Source organism: Epinephelus moara, chromosome 12 (genome assembly GCF_006386435.1).
Source record: "Epinephelus moara isolate mb chromosome 12, YSFRI_EMoa_1.0, whole genome shotgun sequence".
NCBI classification, from domain to species: Eukaryota; Metazoa; Chordata; class Actinopteri; order Perciformes; family Serranidae; genus Epinephelus; species Epinephelus moara.
In genome coordinates this window covers 32,798,172-32,814,926 of record NC_065517.1, presented here as the reverse complement: position 1 = coordinate 32,814,926, position 16,755 = coordinate 32,798,172, and the positions used below count along the sequence as shown (strand labels likewise).

The 16,755-nt window shown below is 41.7% G+C and overlaps 1 protein-coding gene across 3 annotated transcripts in view; it reads right to left on the bottom strand.

Annotated features, from left to right (window-relative positions):
- itpkb (inositol-trisphosphate 3-kinase B) overlaps nt 1-16,755 on the bottom strand; it is a 54,579-nt gene that overhangs the window by 9,774 nt on the left and 28,050 nt on the right. For all 3 annotated transcript variants that reach the window (XM_050058332.1, XM_050058331.1, XM_050058333.1), the window contains exons 6-9: nt 3,747-3,846; nt 2,874-2,911; nt 2,570-2,745; nt 1,358-1,562 (exon numbers count right to left, since the gene is read on the bottom strand). In XM_050058332.1, the coding sequence (XP_049914289.1) occupies nt 1,358-1,562; nt 2,570-2,745; nt 2,874-2,911; nt 3,747-3,846 (519 nt within the window). The remainder of the gene's footprint in view (nt 1-1,357; nt 1,563-2,569; nt 2,746-2,873; nt 2,912-3,746; nt 3,847-16,755) is intronic.

Genomic DNA, 16,755 nt, shown 5'->3' with positions numbered 1-16,755 from the left:
GCAACATGTTTACCTGTATTTGAAAAGTCTGGTTTTATTTGGACTATTAAAATAAATCGATTTTCTCTGATGTCATGTAAACATAAACTGTTTTTGTCAATGGAGTCTGGCTTTGAAGAAAGCTGAATAAGTTCTACTTTCAGTCAGTTCCCTGTCACGGATAGGGCTGTCTGTTTGGGAAGTATTGAACATACAACTGGATAAATGAGACTTGGATTATACTGCACGAGTTGCGTGAGAGTTTGCTGTTGTTAAATGTGGACCGTTATGGCTTCAATTCATTAAAAAAATTTCCTCAGCATTTGGATTCTTCGTTCACTGTGGAGGCATGTGAGAAAAACAGTGTTCTTCATGAATTCAAAGTAACACAGGGTCAGCAACTGATATACAAATGATCATTTTGGGGGTGAAGTATTCCTTTCAACATTAATTTTACTCTCCACCTCTGGTTATAGCAAAGTGGAAGCACAAGGAAGCAGAGGAACAGTAGTGGTAGTAGTAGCAGTACTGGAGCTGCAGCATTAATATCAGTCGTGCACATACAGTAGTGGGAACAGTACAGTAGATTAGCATCAGACGCAGTACCAGCAGGGAGAGCCAACTGGTCGGTTGGTTCAGAATAATAGAAATAAATGAGCTGTTTTTATTCTGCTGGCTGCCAGGCAACAAGATACTGTTTGGAGACAAAACTATTTTTCCCTTTATGGTTCAAGTCTGAGTACGGCTCTCTCTCATGCTTTCACACACACACACACACACACACACACACACACACACACACACACACACACCATACCTAATTACCACATGCTTTCCACATACATAAGAGCTTATACAATCTATATAATACACAGTTACACACATGCACATGTACAAGAACAGAGGGTGAACTGCACATGAACCGCATGAACTGCACATCCATACTTTATATTAACACACAAACACACACACACACACACACACACACACACACACACATCTGTGTTCCTGGGGATAACCCTTAGTGTCATGGCAACAGACCACCGGGAGGCCGTGAATGTCCTTATATAGCCACAATCCTCAAATAAAGACAGCAGAGAGATTTGTGTGGGTGTGTGTGTGTGCGCATGTGTGTACAATGTCAGAGCCAGATGCCAGGGCATATAGAGCTGCCACGGACAGGCCTCGTGTGCGACAAAGGATCTCATGCACAAACATATACTTCAGAGGAAGTTTCCTTTCAAAACAGGAAGTTAGATCATGCCCTTGAAGGACACACACACATACACCCTTACACAGAAGACTGGAAGAAAGGAGGGAAGGAAGGGCACACACACACACTCACACATACACACACCTTCCTCTCTGTGACTCTTACCTTGACTCCTTCTATCCTAAACCCCAGGGTGGCTGTTGAGCTGATGGTCTCCCTCCACTGCATGTATCTGGGTTTGGTCACCGCTTTCTGGAGGTTTTCCTCTGGCGTCGGCGCGTCAGGATCGACCTCGATCATTTTCTGATACATGTCGGGTCTCGGGGAGGGTTTCTTACGAGCCTTGGTCAGCTCTTCCTCTAGGTAGGTCCTGAAGGGTGAGAAAAAAAAGAACAGGTGGTGGGCGGTGAAGAAGACAGAGAGGAAGAAAGGGTGCGTGACAGACATGAGCACAGAGAGGTAGGAGGACGAGAAGAGAGGGTGAAAGCGAAGGTGTGAAGAAGACGTCCCTTTCCAAACAGTATGACACAGCTGTTATGTGTTAAGATCTAGGAACAGGCGACATCGATGAAAAGAAGTCTGGCCAGGTGAGAAACGTGAGCAGTGAGACGGGTTTTAAGAAGCCAGACTTTTTCGGAGGAGAAATGATAAAATCATTTCACAAAAACATCCTTCACAGTCTGAAATCCAACTTCCTGGTTCAACGTTGACTTAAAGGACTTGTCACAGTTTTTGTGTGCATTGAGAAATTATTACAGACATTAGCAGTGCTCACACTTTGGCCTTTAACTCCTGATAGAGATTTACCGGTTTAAATCACCAGGGTAGTTTGTTTAGGAGAAGAAGAGACCTATGCGGATAATTCGACTCCTGCTACAAACCTCCTGAATGTCTGGATCTTAAATTATCAGAGAAACTCGAATTACTGCCTTATGGTGTAACCAGTCAAGCTGCAGCTACAGTTTATATCCATGTCTGTCCAGACTCATACGAAGTCATGACAGTTAACAAGGCTTCAAGGCTGGGCGAGCAGCCAAACAGAGTCGGAGAAACACTGATTTGTCACATGAAACTGCTTCATTTGGTGTTTTCACCACTTTTAATCACCTGCTCTGTTAGTTTTGTAGAGGAAGAGATCTCTACGAATAATTCGGCTCCTGGTAGAAACCTCCTGAATAATGAACACTCAAGGAATTCTAACCAGGAGTTCACACTCAGCACACAGGAGAAGTTTCAGCTCGTAATCTGCAATCCTCACCACTAGGTGCCACTAAATCCTGCACACTGCTCCTTTAAATACACCTTTGACTTTCCATCTCCTTGCAGATTGAAGAAACACAGAAATTTAGATTAATGCCATGTCATGTGTCTGCTCACCTCACTCCCATCTTGCAGTCCATCACACACGGGAAATCAAACTCAGCCAGCAGATCCTCCATCTGGTTATATTTCTGGCCGTCCTTCTCTACGTCTCCATGGTAACCAGGGACATAAGGACGTAGTACGTCCCTCATCAGGAGGGACAAACAGCGCTGCTCACAATCACAGTGTTTCTAAAGGATATCAATAAGTTATTGTCAGTCTATACTCTTACACACTGACTCAGTGTAAACACTGTAAACCACAGCAACTTTCTGTGCAGTAACTAAGAAGGTGTGATAGGTGTGAAAGAGTGTCTTACTTTTAATATACGGCCGTTGGCTCCTGCCTTGAAGCTTCCTGTAAAAAGACACAATTTTACTGTGAAGCAGTTGCAGGAAACCTTTAGATAGAGTAACTAGGAATAGCTTCGCTTCAGTTTGTCAGAGTTAAACTGACGTGAGAAGTTTAAACCAACAATTGTGGTTTGTCACATTTGTTTGTCAGTAAATCATCTTCACACAAGTGAACTGGTTTAATGGTAAATTCTGTGTTTTATTCAACCTGGACCCTATTTTCCCTTGTTTGCGTTTAAGTGACCAATGTTTTTAAGCTGGTCCAGTATTGACCGAGACCACTAAGTGCAGCTGAACAGGCTGCAGTGTAATGACTCGGAACACTGGAAAGACAAACCAAGACATGTTTTCAGAGTTTTATTTTGTTTCTGTCAACTTTGAATGAAACGTGTTTTATGATGATAAAATTATTGTTTATTTAAATGGAGTCTGGTGGGTTTGGCGATAGAGATTTGGGGGCTGTTTCTGGTTCAACAAAAAAGCTCTCACTTTTCAACAAAGAGGTCTGTGTCTGTAGGGATCCTTCTCATAATGTTGATAGACGCTCTCTCGAAGTTAGCCTTTAAGCAAGGAAGAGTTGCAGGCTCTTAATTTTATGCGGCTGAGCCTCCAACCCCAAAGACACCTATTCAAAAGAGGCACCGCCTGATGTTTCCAAATCCTGTTGCTAACCATCCTCACACACACATTTCCCCTCAGGGCCCTGACCTTTAAGAACTAGCTGCAACAAAGACAGACTAATGTGGCAACTCACATTTTCTTTAAAAAAAAAAACAACCAACACAACAACTTGCCTGGACATGTTAGTCTTATGAATGATGCTATTTGTGTGCACATACCTGCATGTCCAGCCAGTTGTATCCAGGGATATTTCTTCTTGAAGGACATGACAAACGGTGACCAGTGGACCATGTTTTTGATCTTCTTCCAAGACTTGTGCTACAAACACAACATCAGTGATTATTCAGAGTGATGTTTCATTTACAATGTAGTTTTGTAGCAGGAAATTAATAAGTGTATGCTGTGTTACTCTGCAGTTACACCTCCAAAACCCTAGTCAGCTGTGGAGGTTTCTGTGAAGTGCTGCAAAGTTTAGTTGATTCAAAACACACATTAAACACTCATTAAACACACATTAAACACACATTAAACACACATTAAACACACATTAAACATGGCTTAATAGAGACAATATCAAACACAAGTACACAAATCAGCTTCACTATAACTCGCAGCATTCACAGACAAACACTTGTCTTTATCTGGACACATTTCCCCCACAAATACAACATGCTAACGTTATTAGCACAAGCCTATGGCATTTTACATTGTATAAATTAGCCTAGTGGCTAGCAGACTTTTCCTCTGCTCATATGAAGCCAGGTACAACAGCAACATTTAAAAAAGGCAACGTTAAAAAATTCAACTTCATTACAACTCACAAGGTTCACTGACAAAACACCTTATTCTGAACACATTTTCCAAACCAATACAAAATGGTAACGTTATTAGCACAAGCCTATGGCATTTTACATCGCATAAATTAGCCTAGCGACGAGCAGAGATTTCCTTTGCTCACATGAAGCCAGGATAAATCACACACAAGACTTAAAATGCTATTTTTGTGGAGGCTTCTTCTTCTTATCTGTGAAATTAAAGTTAATAAAAGCTTTGTTTCCACTGAGGGAAATGGTTTCAGCTTACAAAAATAGAGAGGAGGTCTGCGCCGCCACGATGTGTAGTTACATTTCTGGGGAGGTGCACGTCAGGCTACAGCGAAGGCTCAACTTCGGTTAGACACAGAAGTATAAATCCCACAAAAGGCTGCCTTGTTTATTTCAGTTAAGATATTTATGACCATTGGTCAAAGATTCACCATCCATAAACATGTTTCAACCAAAGACCATTAAAATTGATGTCAGTAGGGCTGGGTGTTAAAATCAGTGATACCAGTACAAATACCAGTGCCCTTAAAGTGATACTAATACAGAGTACTCTGTTCTTCTGCTTCATCCGATGCCCATCATGTGATAGAAGCATTCATTTGTATAAAATGCCACCTCCATTTTACATGAATGCATTTTCAAAGTGTCTACATTATTAAAATATTTATTAAATAACCATACAAACTTCACCAGCACTTATACCGTGCTTGACTTCACCACACAATAGAGGGTGTGGGTTGTGGCTGCTGTGGTAGTGAGCAATTACACGTGCCAGTAATGCTTGCAGTGAATAGCTGCGAGCAAAGTCATACCAATACCTATTGTCATTTTTTCAAGACCTGGGTACAGAAAGGATCGAATGCAGGTATTGTTCCACTGGAGAAGTTTCAATACTACTTGGTACCGGGTTATTTCAGCTGATATCTTCAAGTACCGACAGCCAACCCTCATGTGTTTTCTGGGTATGCAAGCTGTCTCTCGACCCTTTTGAAGACATGATATATGATGATGGTATGACGCAGAGTTCACCAACTCCATGCAAACTTCCTTAAAATATGGATTCAAGGTCAATCTACTTAATGCTGAATCCCTCAGCTGACAGTGAGCAGTCAGCTTAAAATCCTCCAGGAAACAGAGCACTGACAGTTTAAGTTCTCTTCTAATACTTTCGGCTTATCCAGTACTTCATCACTGTTTCATTTAACGGTCATGAGCAAAACCCGTCTTTAAAATATGCGCACACACACACACACACTGAGGGGCATCCCTGACCCCGGGGGGAGCTCTCTTCAGTCTCTCTCGGTCTGCTTCTCCCACACTCTCTTTTTATTTTCTTTCGCTGTTTTCGAACATTTTAACTAAACTCTGGAGGATCAAGTCGGGGTTTCCCCTAGTAACACACGCACACACACGCACGCACACACACACACACACACACACACACACACACACAGTCTCTCCAAGGGCTCTCCCTGTCCCTGGCAGGGAAACACTGAACTGCAGGACTCCTGCCACACACACAAACAAGCACACACAAACTCATTGACAAACAGGGACACATGCTGTCTCTGACACAGGCGCACACACACACACACACACACACACACACAGCAAGTTGTTTTCAATATCAACAGTTTTCATCTCAGTGACTTCAGACTGATTCGAGTCCTGTTCTCACTCCCTCCAGCTCTGCAGTCCAGTTCTCTGTCTCTGTGATGGAGAGACTTTTCCTTCCACACAGAAATATTAATAATTGACTGTTAAACTAAAAGTACTGTCTGTTCCCTGTTATGTTTACTGGAAAAGTGCGTGACAAGTCTTAAAAAATACAGTGTGAAATATCGAGATGAGCAAAAACACCAGCCAAAACTTTCTTTTCTTTATTCTCCTAAATTCTCCTGTTAGTAGATTTGAATTTATTATCTTGCTGCATGTTGCAACACCTCGGATAAGCTACAGTTTATCACTCTTTTTGAGTGAAATATTCAAACCAAAGACACAGTTTTTATGCCTGCTGCATTACATCAGATGGAAAAACTCCAGATGTCTTGTTCTGTGGGTTTAAACAATGCTTGGCTGTGCAGCGTTGTGAGCTACGGCTGGATGCAGCAGCACTAAAAAATGAGGAAAACTGAAATGTTCTGAGGTTCATAATAGATTTTCATATGTGTGAATCAAGTTGACATTATCACAGACGTAAAATCCACCTTTAAATGATCACATCTGGTCAGTGAGTGCATCTTCAGTAATATAATATTTATACTGAAATCCCCTGTCCTACACAGGTGCAAATGATCTGTTAATGGTGTGATCTCACACACAGACAATTTCCTCTGGTCTGCAAATACCAGGAGAAATAATATTATGTCTACAAATAACCAAGAGAAGAAGAGAGATGGGAGGAGAAGAAAAAAGAGGAGGAGGAGGAGAGGACGGATAAGATAAGAGAGGAGAGGACCATAGAAGGCGATATATAACCCATGTCACATAATCTGGACCTGATGAAAATCCATCATCTGATAGCATGACTATCTATGGTTAGAGGCACACACACACACAAACACACACCTTTCAGACACACACTTTCTCATCACTCTCCCTCGCACTCTGTCTCTGTCCGAGGGAGTGAAGAGTCACATGAAGGGTTTTTCTCTGCACCACTGACGGAGAGTATAACACACACACACGTGTACAGATCACATGGTGGAAACTGACTGCAGGGCAGGTCAGCTGAGATGGGTCTCAGAGGGAGCTTGAACCTGGGATGTCATGAGGATTTCGGTATGTGCCCTTTGAAAACTTCAGTATTTCTAGAAGTCTCTTGAAAGGATCTCTTGGGTACATATCGTTTGAAATGATGTTACTTGCTTAATCTTATTTTAGAACAGAACGCTGATTCAGTACGGTTTAAAATAAGATGACGGTGGCCTGGAGGTGAAAGGGGTCATCCAGCAGAAGCCGTACTGGGAATCTTCCCGTGTCAATAACTGTGGTTACGCGGATAATATTTCTTCAATCCAGTTAGAGATCAGAGATTCCAACTGAATTGTTTGCATGGACATAGGGTTGCAGTGATATACCGTTTCCAAGGTATACCGTGACATCAAAATTGACGGTTATCATACGGTGTGATGCGGGCGCTTTGCTGGACCATCGTGGTGAAGAGGGAGCTGAGCCAGAAGGCAAAGCTTTCAATTTACTGGTCCATCTACCCTCACCTATGGTCATGAGCTCTGGGTAGTGACCGAAAGAATGAAATCGCAGATACAAGCGGTCGAAATGAGTTTCCTCCGTGGGGTGTCTGGGCTCAGCCTTAGAGATAGGGTGAGGAGCTCGGACATCTGGATGGAGCTCGGAGGAGAGCCGCTGCTCCTTCGCGTCGAAAGGGGTCAGTTGAGGTGGTTTGAGCATCTGATCAGGATGCCTCCTGGGCGCTTCCTGTTAGAGGTGTTCCGGACGCGTCCCACTGGTAGGAGGCCCCGGGGCAGGCCCAGAACATGCTGGAGGGATTACATATCTCATCTGGCCTGGGAACACCTCGGGGTCCCCCAGGAGGAGCTGGAAAGCGTTGCTGGGGAGAGGGACGTCTGGGGTGCTTTGCTTGGCCTGCTGCCCCTGCGACCCTACATGGATGCTAAATAAACCAATCCAATAAGATGTGCCTCTACATACCCTAAAGCATTTATTCAGAATAGAACTTCTTGACTTGTGTAAGTGGTTTAGCCCACTATGAAGCATCTAACCTGCCAGAAATATAACAGAAGAAGGTTTTTTCCCCAACTTTATTGACAGAATTCAATTCATTCAAAACATAAAGTAAGAAGGGGAAGAAGTGGTTCCACCTGGTCATTTAATTTATAAAAACACGTAACGCAAGTGTAACCCAGCTTATTTTATGTTGCTACAAATTACAGATGTCCTATACACATCTCACATGCAGACTATTAGCAGATTCAACAATTTACCAATGTTCCCGATAAACAATTATTATGCACAGGGACTCTACAAATCAGCCCGTAGCAACAATGCTGCATAGGGCTACTGTTTCAAAATCAAAAAGTACTCACATACAAACGTAGCGCTATCAGAGCACTAAATATTTTTTTATTTAATGAACCATTTGCGACACCCACCAGTTCACTTGGTATAGCAAGCACCCCGTGTACAAAGGCTGTGTCCTTGCAGCAGGTTTGGTTCCAACCCGCAGCCCTTTGCGGCCTGTCATTCCCCCTCTCACTCCCCCTTTCATGCTAAGTTGTCCTATCAAATACAGGCAAAAAGCCCCAAAAATATCTTTAAAATAGGGATGCACCGAAATGAAAATTTGTGGCCGAAGCCGAAGCCGAATAATATTAAACGCTTGGCCGAATACCGAGTACCAAATACCAAATGCCGTTTTTTAGTTTTTCATTAGTTTTTGCAGATGAACACCCTCCAGATTAGTGTTGTCATGGTACCAAAATTGGATCCCACGGTACGATACCAATGAAAGTATCATGGTTCTGAGTAGTATCAGGATACCACAGCGAAAATGAGGCAGATGTGCCTTTTGTCATTTATAAAAAGATAAATCACTTTTCTATAATACATCAATGATATTTCAATGGAATAAATTACTTACTGACTTATTCATACTTCAAAAACAGCATCAATGAGTGATTAACATAGGGGGGATTAAAATAAAATAAATAAATGAAATAAAAATCAACCAGCCACCCTCCTCCCCTGACAAGTAAAGAACAGTCCCTAAAGTGCGGTGAGGTTTGTGGGCCGCACAAAACTATTTTTAGTCGCAAATGCGAGTGCGTTGACAGATGGAGTAAAATATCGCCACACTGCCGACATTTTAATCCGTCCGTCACCACAAGCTGTTTGATTCTGTTATCAAAACATGCCGCTATTATTCGGCCTTGCTTTTTACTTATTCTACCAAATACCAAATGTGTGTTTTTTTGCAATATTCGGCCGAATATATTCGGTTACCGAATATTCGGTGCATCCCTACTTTAAAAAGATTTATGAACCATTCTCCATCGAAATCAGCTAGGCAGGTGCGTAGTAACAGTTGTTGCGGCCTGTCTTTTGCAGTGCACGAACCCCCTACATTTTAAAAATAAACCTGCATTTATGTGGTGTTGCAATAATCAGAAAAAATAGCTCTCCACTGGAAAAATTCACATAAGGTCAGTCTAACTCAAATTCAGCAACAATGTTGGTACACAACTTGCCCAGTTCAGTTCATATTACACAGAAACATGGCAGACTAAAGTAAATGTTTGGCTGATGTTTTTTGTGCCAATATTTTCCTGCTGAATGGACTATCCTGGGTTTACACATTCTCAACCCAACTCAACTTTTTTTTTTTTCTTTAGATCGGGCTGGATGTGACCGGTTTCTTCTGCTACAAGAGGAATTTATATTCTGATTGGGCAATTGTTGTGATTATTAGTGCAATTTTAGGGTCGACGTACACGCACCTAATGTGTAGGTATGTCTTGAAATGAGCACTGTAAGCTTTCCCTGAATAAGTAAGTTAAAATGAAACAAAAGGCCAAAATTGTCATGAGTACAGTTTGCCCTCCTCACTCTCAGCAGATCCACATTTTCATCAGTGGACAGATTTCAGCCACTTTTTCTAGCTTCTAGTTACAAAAAATACAAAACTGATTAGGCTTTTCAGGCCATCCAAAAGGCACAGATAAGTCAAAGTGAACGGTATTTCCCTTTTTCATTTTTTCCCACCATCTTTAGCCAGTTAACAAGAGCGCAGGAGTATCAGGCTACAGCTTGGTAAGTAGCCAGGCTCTGCACTTTCTCTGTCAACTCAGACTGTCATCCATCTCCCATGTTGCCCACTTACAGCTGGTGTGTGTGTGTGTGTGTGTGTGTGTGTGTGTGTGTGTGTGTGTGAGCTGTGCAGAGCGACAAAGAGGGAGAAAAGAGAAAGTCTGGACTGTCTCAAGTGTGAGTAATAACAGACGTTGTCACAGTATGTAGATTTAGGAGCTCGAGACATTAAAATGCAATCAGAGGGAGGAGAGTTTTGTTTGTGTGCAATAAAAAAATAAAATCACTGCGACTATTAACAGGATTATTATCACTCAATAAAATCCAACATTAGAGCTGTCAAACATCCCTAAACAAAGACTAAATCCTGGGATAAAAAGCATTCTGTGAACCTGGAATCAAACACTGGCTGCATGGGTGACAGTACCTGACGATGGCTGGTGCGGAGGTGGATGATGGTAATGAGAAAGATGGCTCCGACTGACACAACAACACTCCACACTGAACACAGCCATGCAGACCACATCATGGCTACTGACAAGACTGATGATGTGTCCAGCTCTCCTGCAGCATCCCAAACTCTGCCTTTAAAAACCAAGCACCTCGGGCTCCTCATTCTACGCCCCACAAGATTTACGCGCGTGTGTGCAGGGATAAACAATTGTGCATCATTTGATTGGCAAAACAGAGGACAAGCATAATCTGGGCATGCAAATCTCCACACAGGTCACAGCATTTGAAAGACACAGACGGAGCTAAGTGTGTGTGAGTGGGTGTGTAAGTGTGAATGCACACTAAGTGCTGGGTAAATGTAGAGGCTGCGAGAACAAAAGCAAACTAAGACTTATTGTTTGTACACGTTTTTCTGCTTATATATGTTTGAGTGTGCACGTATGTTTGTGTGTAAACCTGTGTGTTTTTGTCTTGAGTAGGACTCTGTGTCGGTGTGTGTGCGTGTGTGAGAAACAGAATTATTGTGACAGAAGTTACAACACGAGCCGAAATAGATAAAAGGAAACTGAGCTGATAAAGCTACTATGATGCACCGTCAGCCTCTGACATCTGACTTTTCATAAAGTGAAGACGAGCCATGCACACGATTACGGCTCAACTTTCTCTAGAGAGACTCTCGGCTTGTGGAACAATAATTTCGCAGCTGCCAGATCGCCTTTTGTGAGCCTGTGAAAATAAAATTTCCATGAATGTGTCTAAATGTGTGACATGTAGATAACAAATGCTCGTGGAAAGTCAAGTTTCCAAAGTTTGTTCACAGGGAAGATTTTGCAGTTGTAGAAACTTTTAAAGGATGCATAAATTAGTTGGTTTATTTTGGCACAAATTATTTCAGCAGTGAGGTCAGGATACACAAAATATTGAAGACATAAAAGCAATTTATAAATATCCGAGTACAGATTCAAAGCAGGAAATCATGTGTGCATATCAGCAATCAAGAACTTTTGACCCTGCCTTTAGAGCCGAATCCAACAAGACAAATGAGAGCATGTCAAAGGGTAACTTCAGTGTTTTGAACCTGGACCCTATTTCCTCATGTTTTTGTGTCTAAGTGACTGATGAGAGAAACAGTTTTTTAGAATTGAATCCAGCAGCTGCAAAACAGGCTGCATCGTAACCACTTTGGCATTAGTGCGTCCACTACAAGTGGGTTTTTTTGCCACTAACAGGCTCAAATTGTTATTATAAGTATCTGACAATCTTGTAGGAAGGATCTCTGCACACGTCGACCTTTCTGTTCAAGAGTGTTTAATTAGAAACCGCCCCAAAAGTGCTTTCACAATACCCACCAGACTCCATTTAAATACACAGTAATTTTAGCATGTATAGAGCCAGCATATTTTAACATCTAACTGTGTGAATTAAGGGTTTATTTCAACCAAACCAGAGTTGATTGTTGGAACAGTGGAAAGATGTACCAAGATGGCCTCTGTGAGTTTTATTTCATTTCTGTTGACTTTGAATAAAGTGTTTTTTACAATGATTAAATTACTATTTATTTAAATCTTACTCTTTAACAAAAAGGTCTGTCTCTGTAGGGATCCTTTCCATAATGTTGTCAGACACTTATAATAACAATTTAAGCTTGTTAGTGGACGTATACTGACATTGCACAAATGCCCTGAGTAGTTATATCACAGCCTGTTCTGCCACTGCCAGACCCCATTGAAATTAACAGTAATTTTAGCATGTATAAAGCCAGCTTAATTTTACATCTAACTGTGTGAAGTACGGATTTATTACAACCAACCAATTTAGGTTAAGTGTGCTCCAACACTATCATCCCCACTATCATCCAGTTTTATTCCATCTTCTTTTTATTTTGAAAAAATCTCTGCACACCTGAACATGTGACAGGTGCATCAGAGGAGGTGCAATGTTTAAGACAAAGAGAAGAGCTCCCTCACACTGCCCAACCTATTGCTGAATTTATTTTATTTCATACTTCATACCATCAGGCATAAGGATCAAAATGAAAATAAGAATTTCAGCAATAAATGAGACATTTAGATTCAGATTCAAACAACTTTATAAATCCCACCAGGGGCAATTTGTTTGAACAGTATGTGCCTTTTACTATAACATAACACAAATATAAATGAGTAATAAAATAAAAAAACAGAACAAAAAAATATGCCAGGGAGTTCAGTGGAAAAAAGGAATCTATAAATAATAAACATTAATGGACAGATTATCATAGAAGAGATAAAAAACAATAAAAAAAAAAATTAAAATAAAAAACAAAAAGAATACAATAAATAAAATCTAAAAATAAAATAAAGAAATAAAAAAAAATAATAAAAACTATAAAAACAAAAATTTACAGAGAATTTAAAAAGACGAATAGCAGAAGGAATAAAAGATTTTGAATACCGGTTACGACTGCAACAGAGAAAATTCGCCTGCAAGAAATTGTCCAGTAGAAGCTAAAATAGTTGTGACTTTCTGGAGAATATGTTGATTGCAAAAACCGGTCCCGTCCCGTCTTAAATCTTAACCTTAAAGCAGATTTTAACAATGTCATTCACAATGCTATTAACAGTACGGGACCTCTTTTCTCTATCCCCACTTCTTCACATTCATTATTTATTTCATGTGTCTGTTTCAGCTGTGCTTACTTGCATCTTCACACTATCTACACAGCGTTCATAGCTGCAACTTCCATGGTAGCTAATGCGTTTTGCGGCACATTGTGTTTCCACATGGAATGAAATGTGGCAGATGTATAACCTTTTGCTTGCTTTGCTTAAATGAGCAAACAAAAACAATTCAAGACCTCCCTCAAAGTCTCTTTTTTTTCTGACTCACTGGTGTCCGGCGGTCTCCATGTCTCTCCTATCTCTGTCCCCAGACCAGCTGGATGACAGGAGGGGAGCAGGAAAACAGTAAAGTTTCCATTGAGAGAGGAGAGACACAGAGAGAGAGAGAGAGAGAGAGAGAGAGAGAGAGAGAGAGAGAGAGAGAGAGAGAGCGAGAGAGAGAGGAAACAGTAAGAGAAGGAACTTCTTGCAGACAGGAAGTGGGGGGGTTGCCGCTTGCCTCAGCGACAGTATTTTCCACATCCGCCGCTGACTACAAACAAAAGAAAGAAAGAAAAAAAAAAAAGAAGGCCTTGCCCTCTGTAAACAACAGAAAGAGCACGGAGGAAAAAAGAAGCACTGAGGCAAAGAGTTTCTTTTGGCCCCCTTGATTATTATCTTCTCTAGATGTGCATCATGGTTTTCAACATCTGCAGATACATTTTATCGTGCACTTTGCACAAGACAAGTTATTTCAGAAACTATCACTTGGAGTAGTGAAAAGGGGTGTTGCCGCAATCAATATGCACAGATAAAGATGTTTTTCTTTCCACTAATGGTAAAATAGGGCAACCAGATATCACTCATTTGCATGCACGGAGGAACAACACGAGGCAGAGTGGTGAGAATGGTTTAAAAAAAACTTGGGGCAAAGGGTGACTCTGGGTTACAAATGTGTAAAAGAAGCAGGGGAAACACTGATGCGTGCTGATGTTTTCAACGGAGGAGCGCTGAGGAAACAACAAGCCTGATATCGCTCACCACAAGGTCCCCTTGCAGATACAAATATTGCAACTGTCTGAGTCTGCAAAGTTTAGACTTGTGAGGCACACACACACATACACACGCAGACAAAATTACACTGCAGGGAGCGCGACGCAGTCTAAACAACGTGCAAAAGATGCTTGGAGAGTGCATGATAAATTTCTTAGCAACAAGGCCGGCCAGTGGAAAAACAGCTTTGCAAAAGTGTCGGCTAAAGGCGAGAAAAGGGACAGCTAAAGGAAAAAAGGGGTTAGATGTTTGTGATGTGGCCGTTCAGTTATGTTGTAACTAAATACTGTAGTCTGATAAGCGAGAGTTGTTTCCAAATTGAGGTCGCTATGGAACATTAAAGAGCATATCAGAGTTTAGATCTCGCCGCAACTCTGAGAGCACTCTAAATTAAATTAACTGAATTGTTTTGAGGGTTTCTTCTCTTGCTCACTAACAAGCAGGATCTGGCTACATAAACATGGTCATGTTGAAGTGGAAACAAAGAACTTTTCAACTCTGCAAATTTTTTTTTTTTTTTGGCGCCGCCGCTTTCACAAGACAAAGGGATCGCCCTCTTTTTTCCGTTAGAGCCCAGCAAACAATCACATTAATATCTGGGTTTCAACAAAGGTTGTCCCCCTGAAAGTCGAAGATTCAAACCATCAGTCAGTTGAGTGAAATTCAAGTTGAGCAGTCTTTTTTGTTTGTTTGTTTTTGTTTGTTTTGGGGGTTTTTTGTCAGTCAGTGAGCAGTGTACCTCCAGGGACGTTTTGGTCCCCAGATTTAGCTGCAGAGTGAACGCTCTTCACTTTCATGCTGCTCTCCTGTACAGGTAGCTGTAGACTCAGACACAGGGTGATTCTGAGGCAGCTGTTTGGAGGAAGAGAGGCTTCGACTGTTCAGGCTCTGGAATAACATTGTCTTCCTCCTTCTGCCTAGAAGCGTATTTATAGCTCAAAGCAACTTAATACGGCACAGTCTCTTGCTTTTGTTTGATATCTAGCATCAGCAAAAACTGTTGCTGCACATTTCTGATCCATCCTTAGTGTAGGTAGCACGCATTAGCTTGGAGGGCTAACTTTTTTTATGCTGACACCCTGAATCATCAAATTTTATTCATATAGCACTTTTCATATAAACAGAATGCAACACAAGTTTGACATATAACATACGCCTCAGCAGCATTTTGTAAACAATAACAATGGCATAACATGCTAACAACAATCATTTATCGCCTCTGTTATATGGTGGTTGATCTCGTCCTTCTTCTTTGAGTTAGCTGCTAACTGCTATCAGCTACTTTAAAAATCTCCCGCAGTGGATCGCACACATAACACATCATGAAAACGTCACATCTGTGCCACCCATGATTCCGTCCAACCGGCTGTCCTGTTTATACAGACATCCCTTTAGCACGGTTACTACATCCGATGCTGGCTTAAAGGCGAGACAACTCTGTCCCCCCATTCCACAACTTGACCTTTTATACAGAGCAGCAAAACAGAGTAATAGCGTGACATTCGCACCTTGGGGAGGCTGTGTAAAAGGGGCTTAACTCTCAAACTCTATATGCAAAGATGGAACGATTAGTCAAATATTGAATAGCCAAATCTGATTTAACAGTCATAAATCTGAGTCTGGTCCAGCCCCTGTTTCAATCATACATGTCAACACAATGACCTTTAAGCATTTACGCACAGCAATAAACAAAGATAGGTGAATGGCGGAAAAATGGGAGATCGTACTCAGAACTGCAGAGTCAAAGCAAAGCTTACAGGGAACCAATCTGAAACCTGCTGGTGTCATTACTGTAAAGCTATTACACCGTGCAATCAGCTTTTACTTCACAATGGTAGGTTACAGCAATATGAGTGCTTTAATATGCAACTTTTAAATCATACTTAAAAAAGGCACAGACATTGGCCAAAAAGTCTCAACAAGTTCTATTAATAAAGCCATGACACTCGGTCTGCAAGGCGTACTTTACATCCCTTTTTCTGCACAAACACTTGTATTCATGTATTCAGCAGGGTTTCCCCAGTGCGTCTCTGACAGCCCTGAAACCATGTGAAACCACACTTCACTTCTGCACTGGATCCCAGACTCAATACTCTTTCACCCAAAATGTCAGCTTCACTAACTGCAGGCCGACCCGACTCCTCCGTGGACAAGGAGGGGTTAGGGGGGCATGAACACACACACACATGCATGCCCTCTCACACAGAAACACCAAATGGAGAATTGACCGGTGTTTCCCCTCTCACAGTAAACCAAATAGGCATTCTGCAACACACACACGCACACACAAGAGTTGGACACACACCCATAAACTTACAGACTCTCTGCCACACACACACACACATACAGCTGTGAGAGGGAAACTCGGTTTGACGTCACAGGGTTGCTAGGCGACCGGCCGCCGTGGTAGAGAAGATTTTCCACTGCAGTGCAAACACAGTGTGTGTGTGTGTGCGTGTGTGTGTGTGTGTGTGCTGATATTTTGTGCCGACCCACTTGAGTTACAGTTCAGGACATAAAAATGAGTTTTC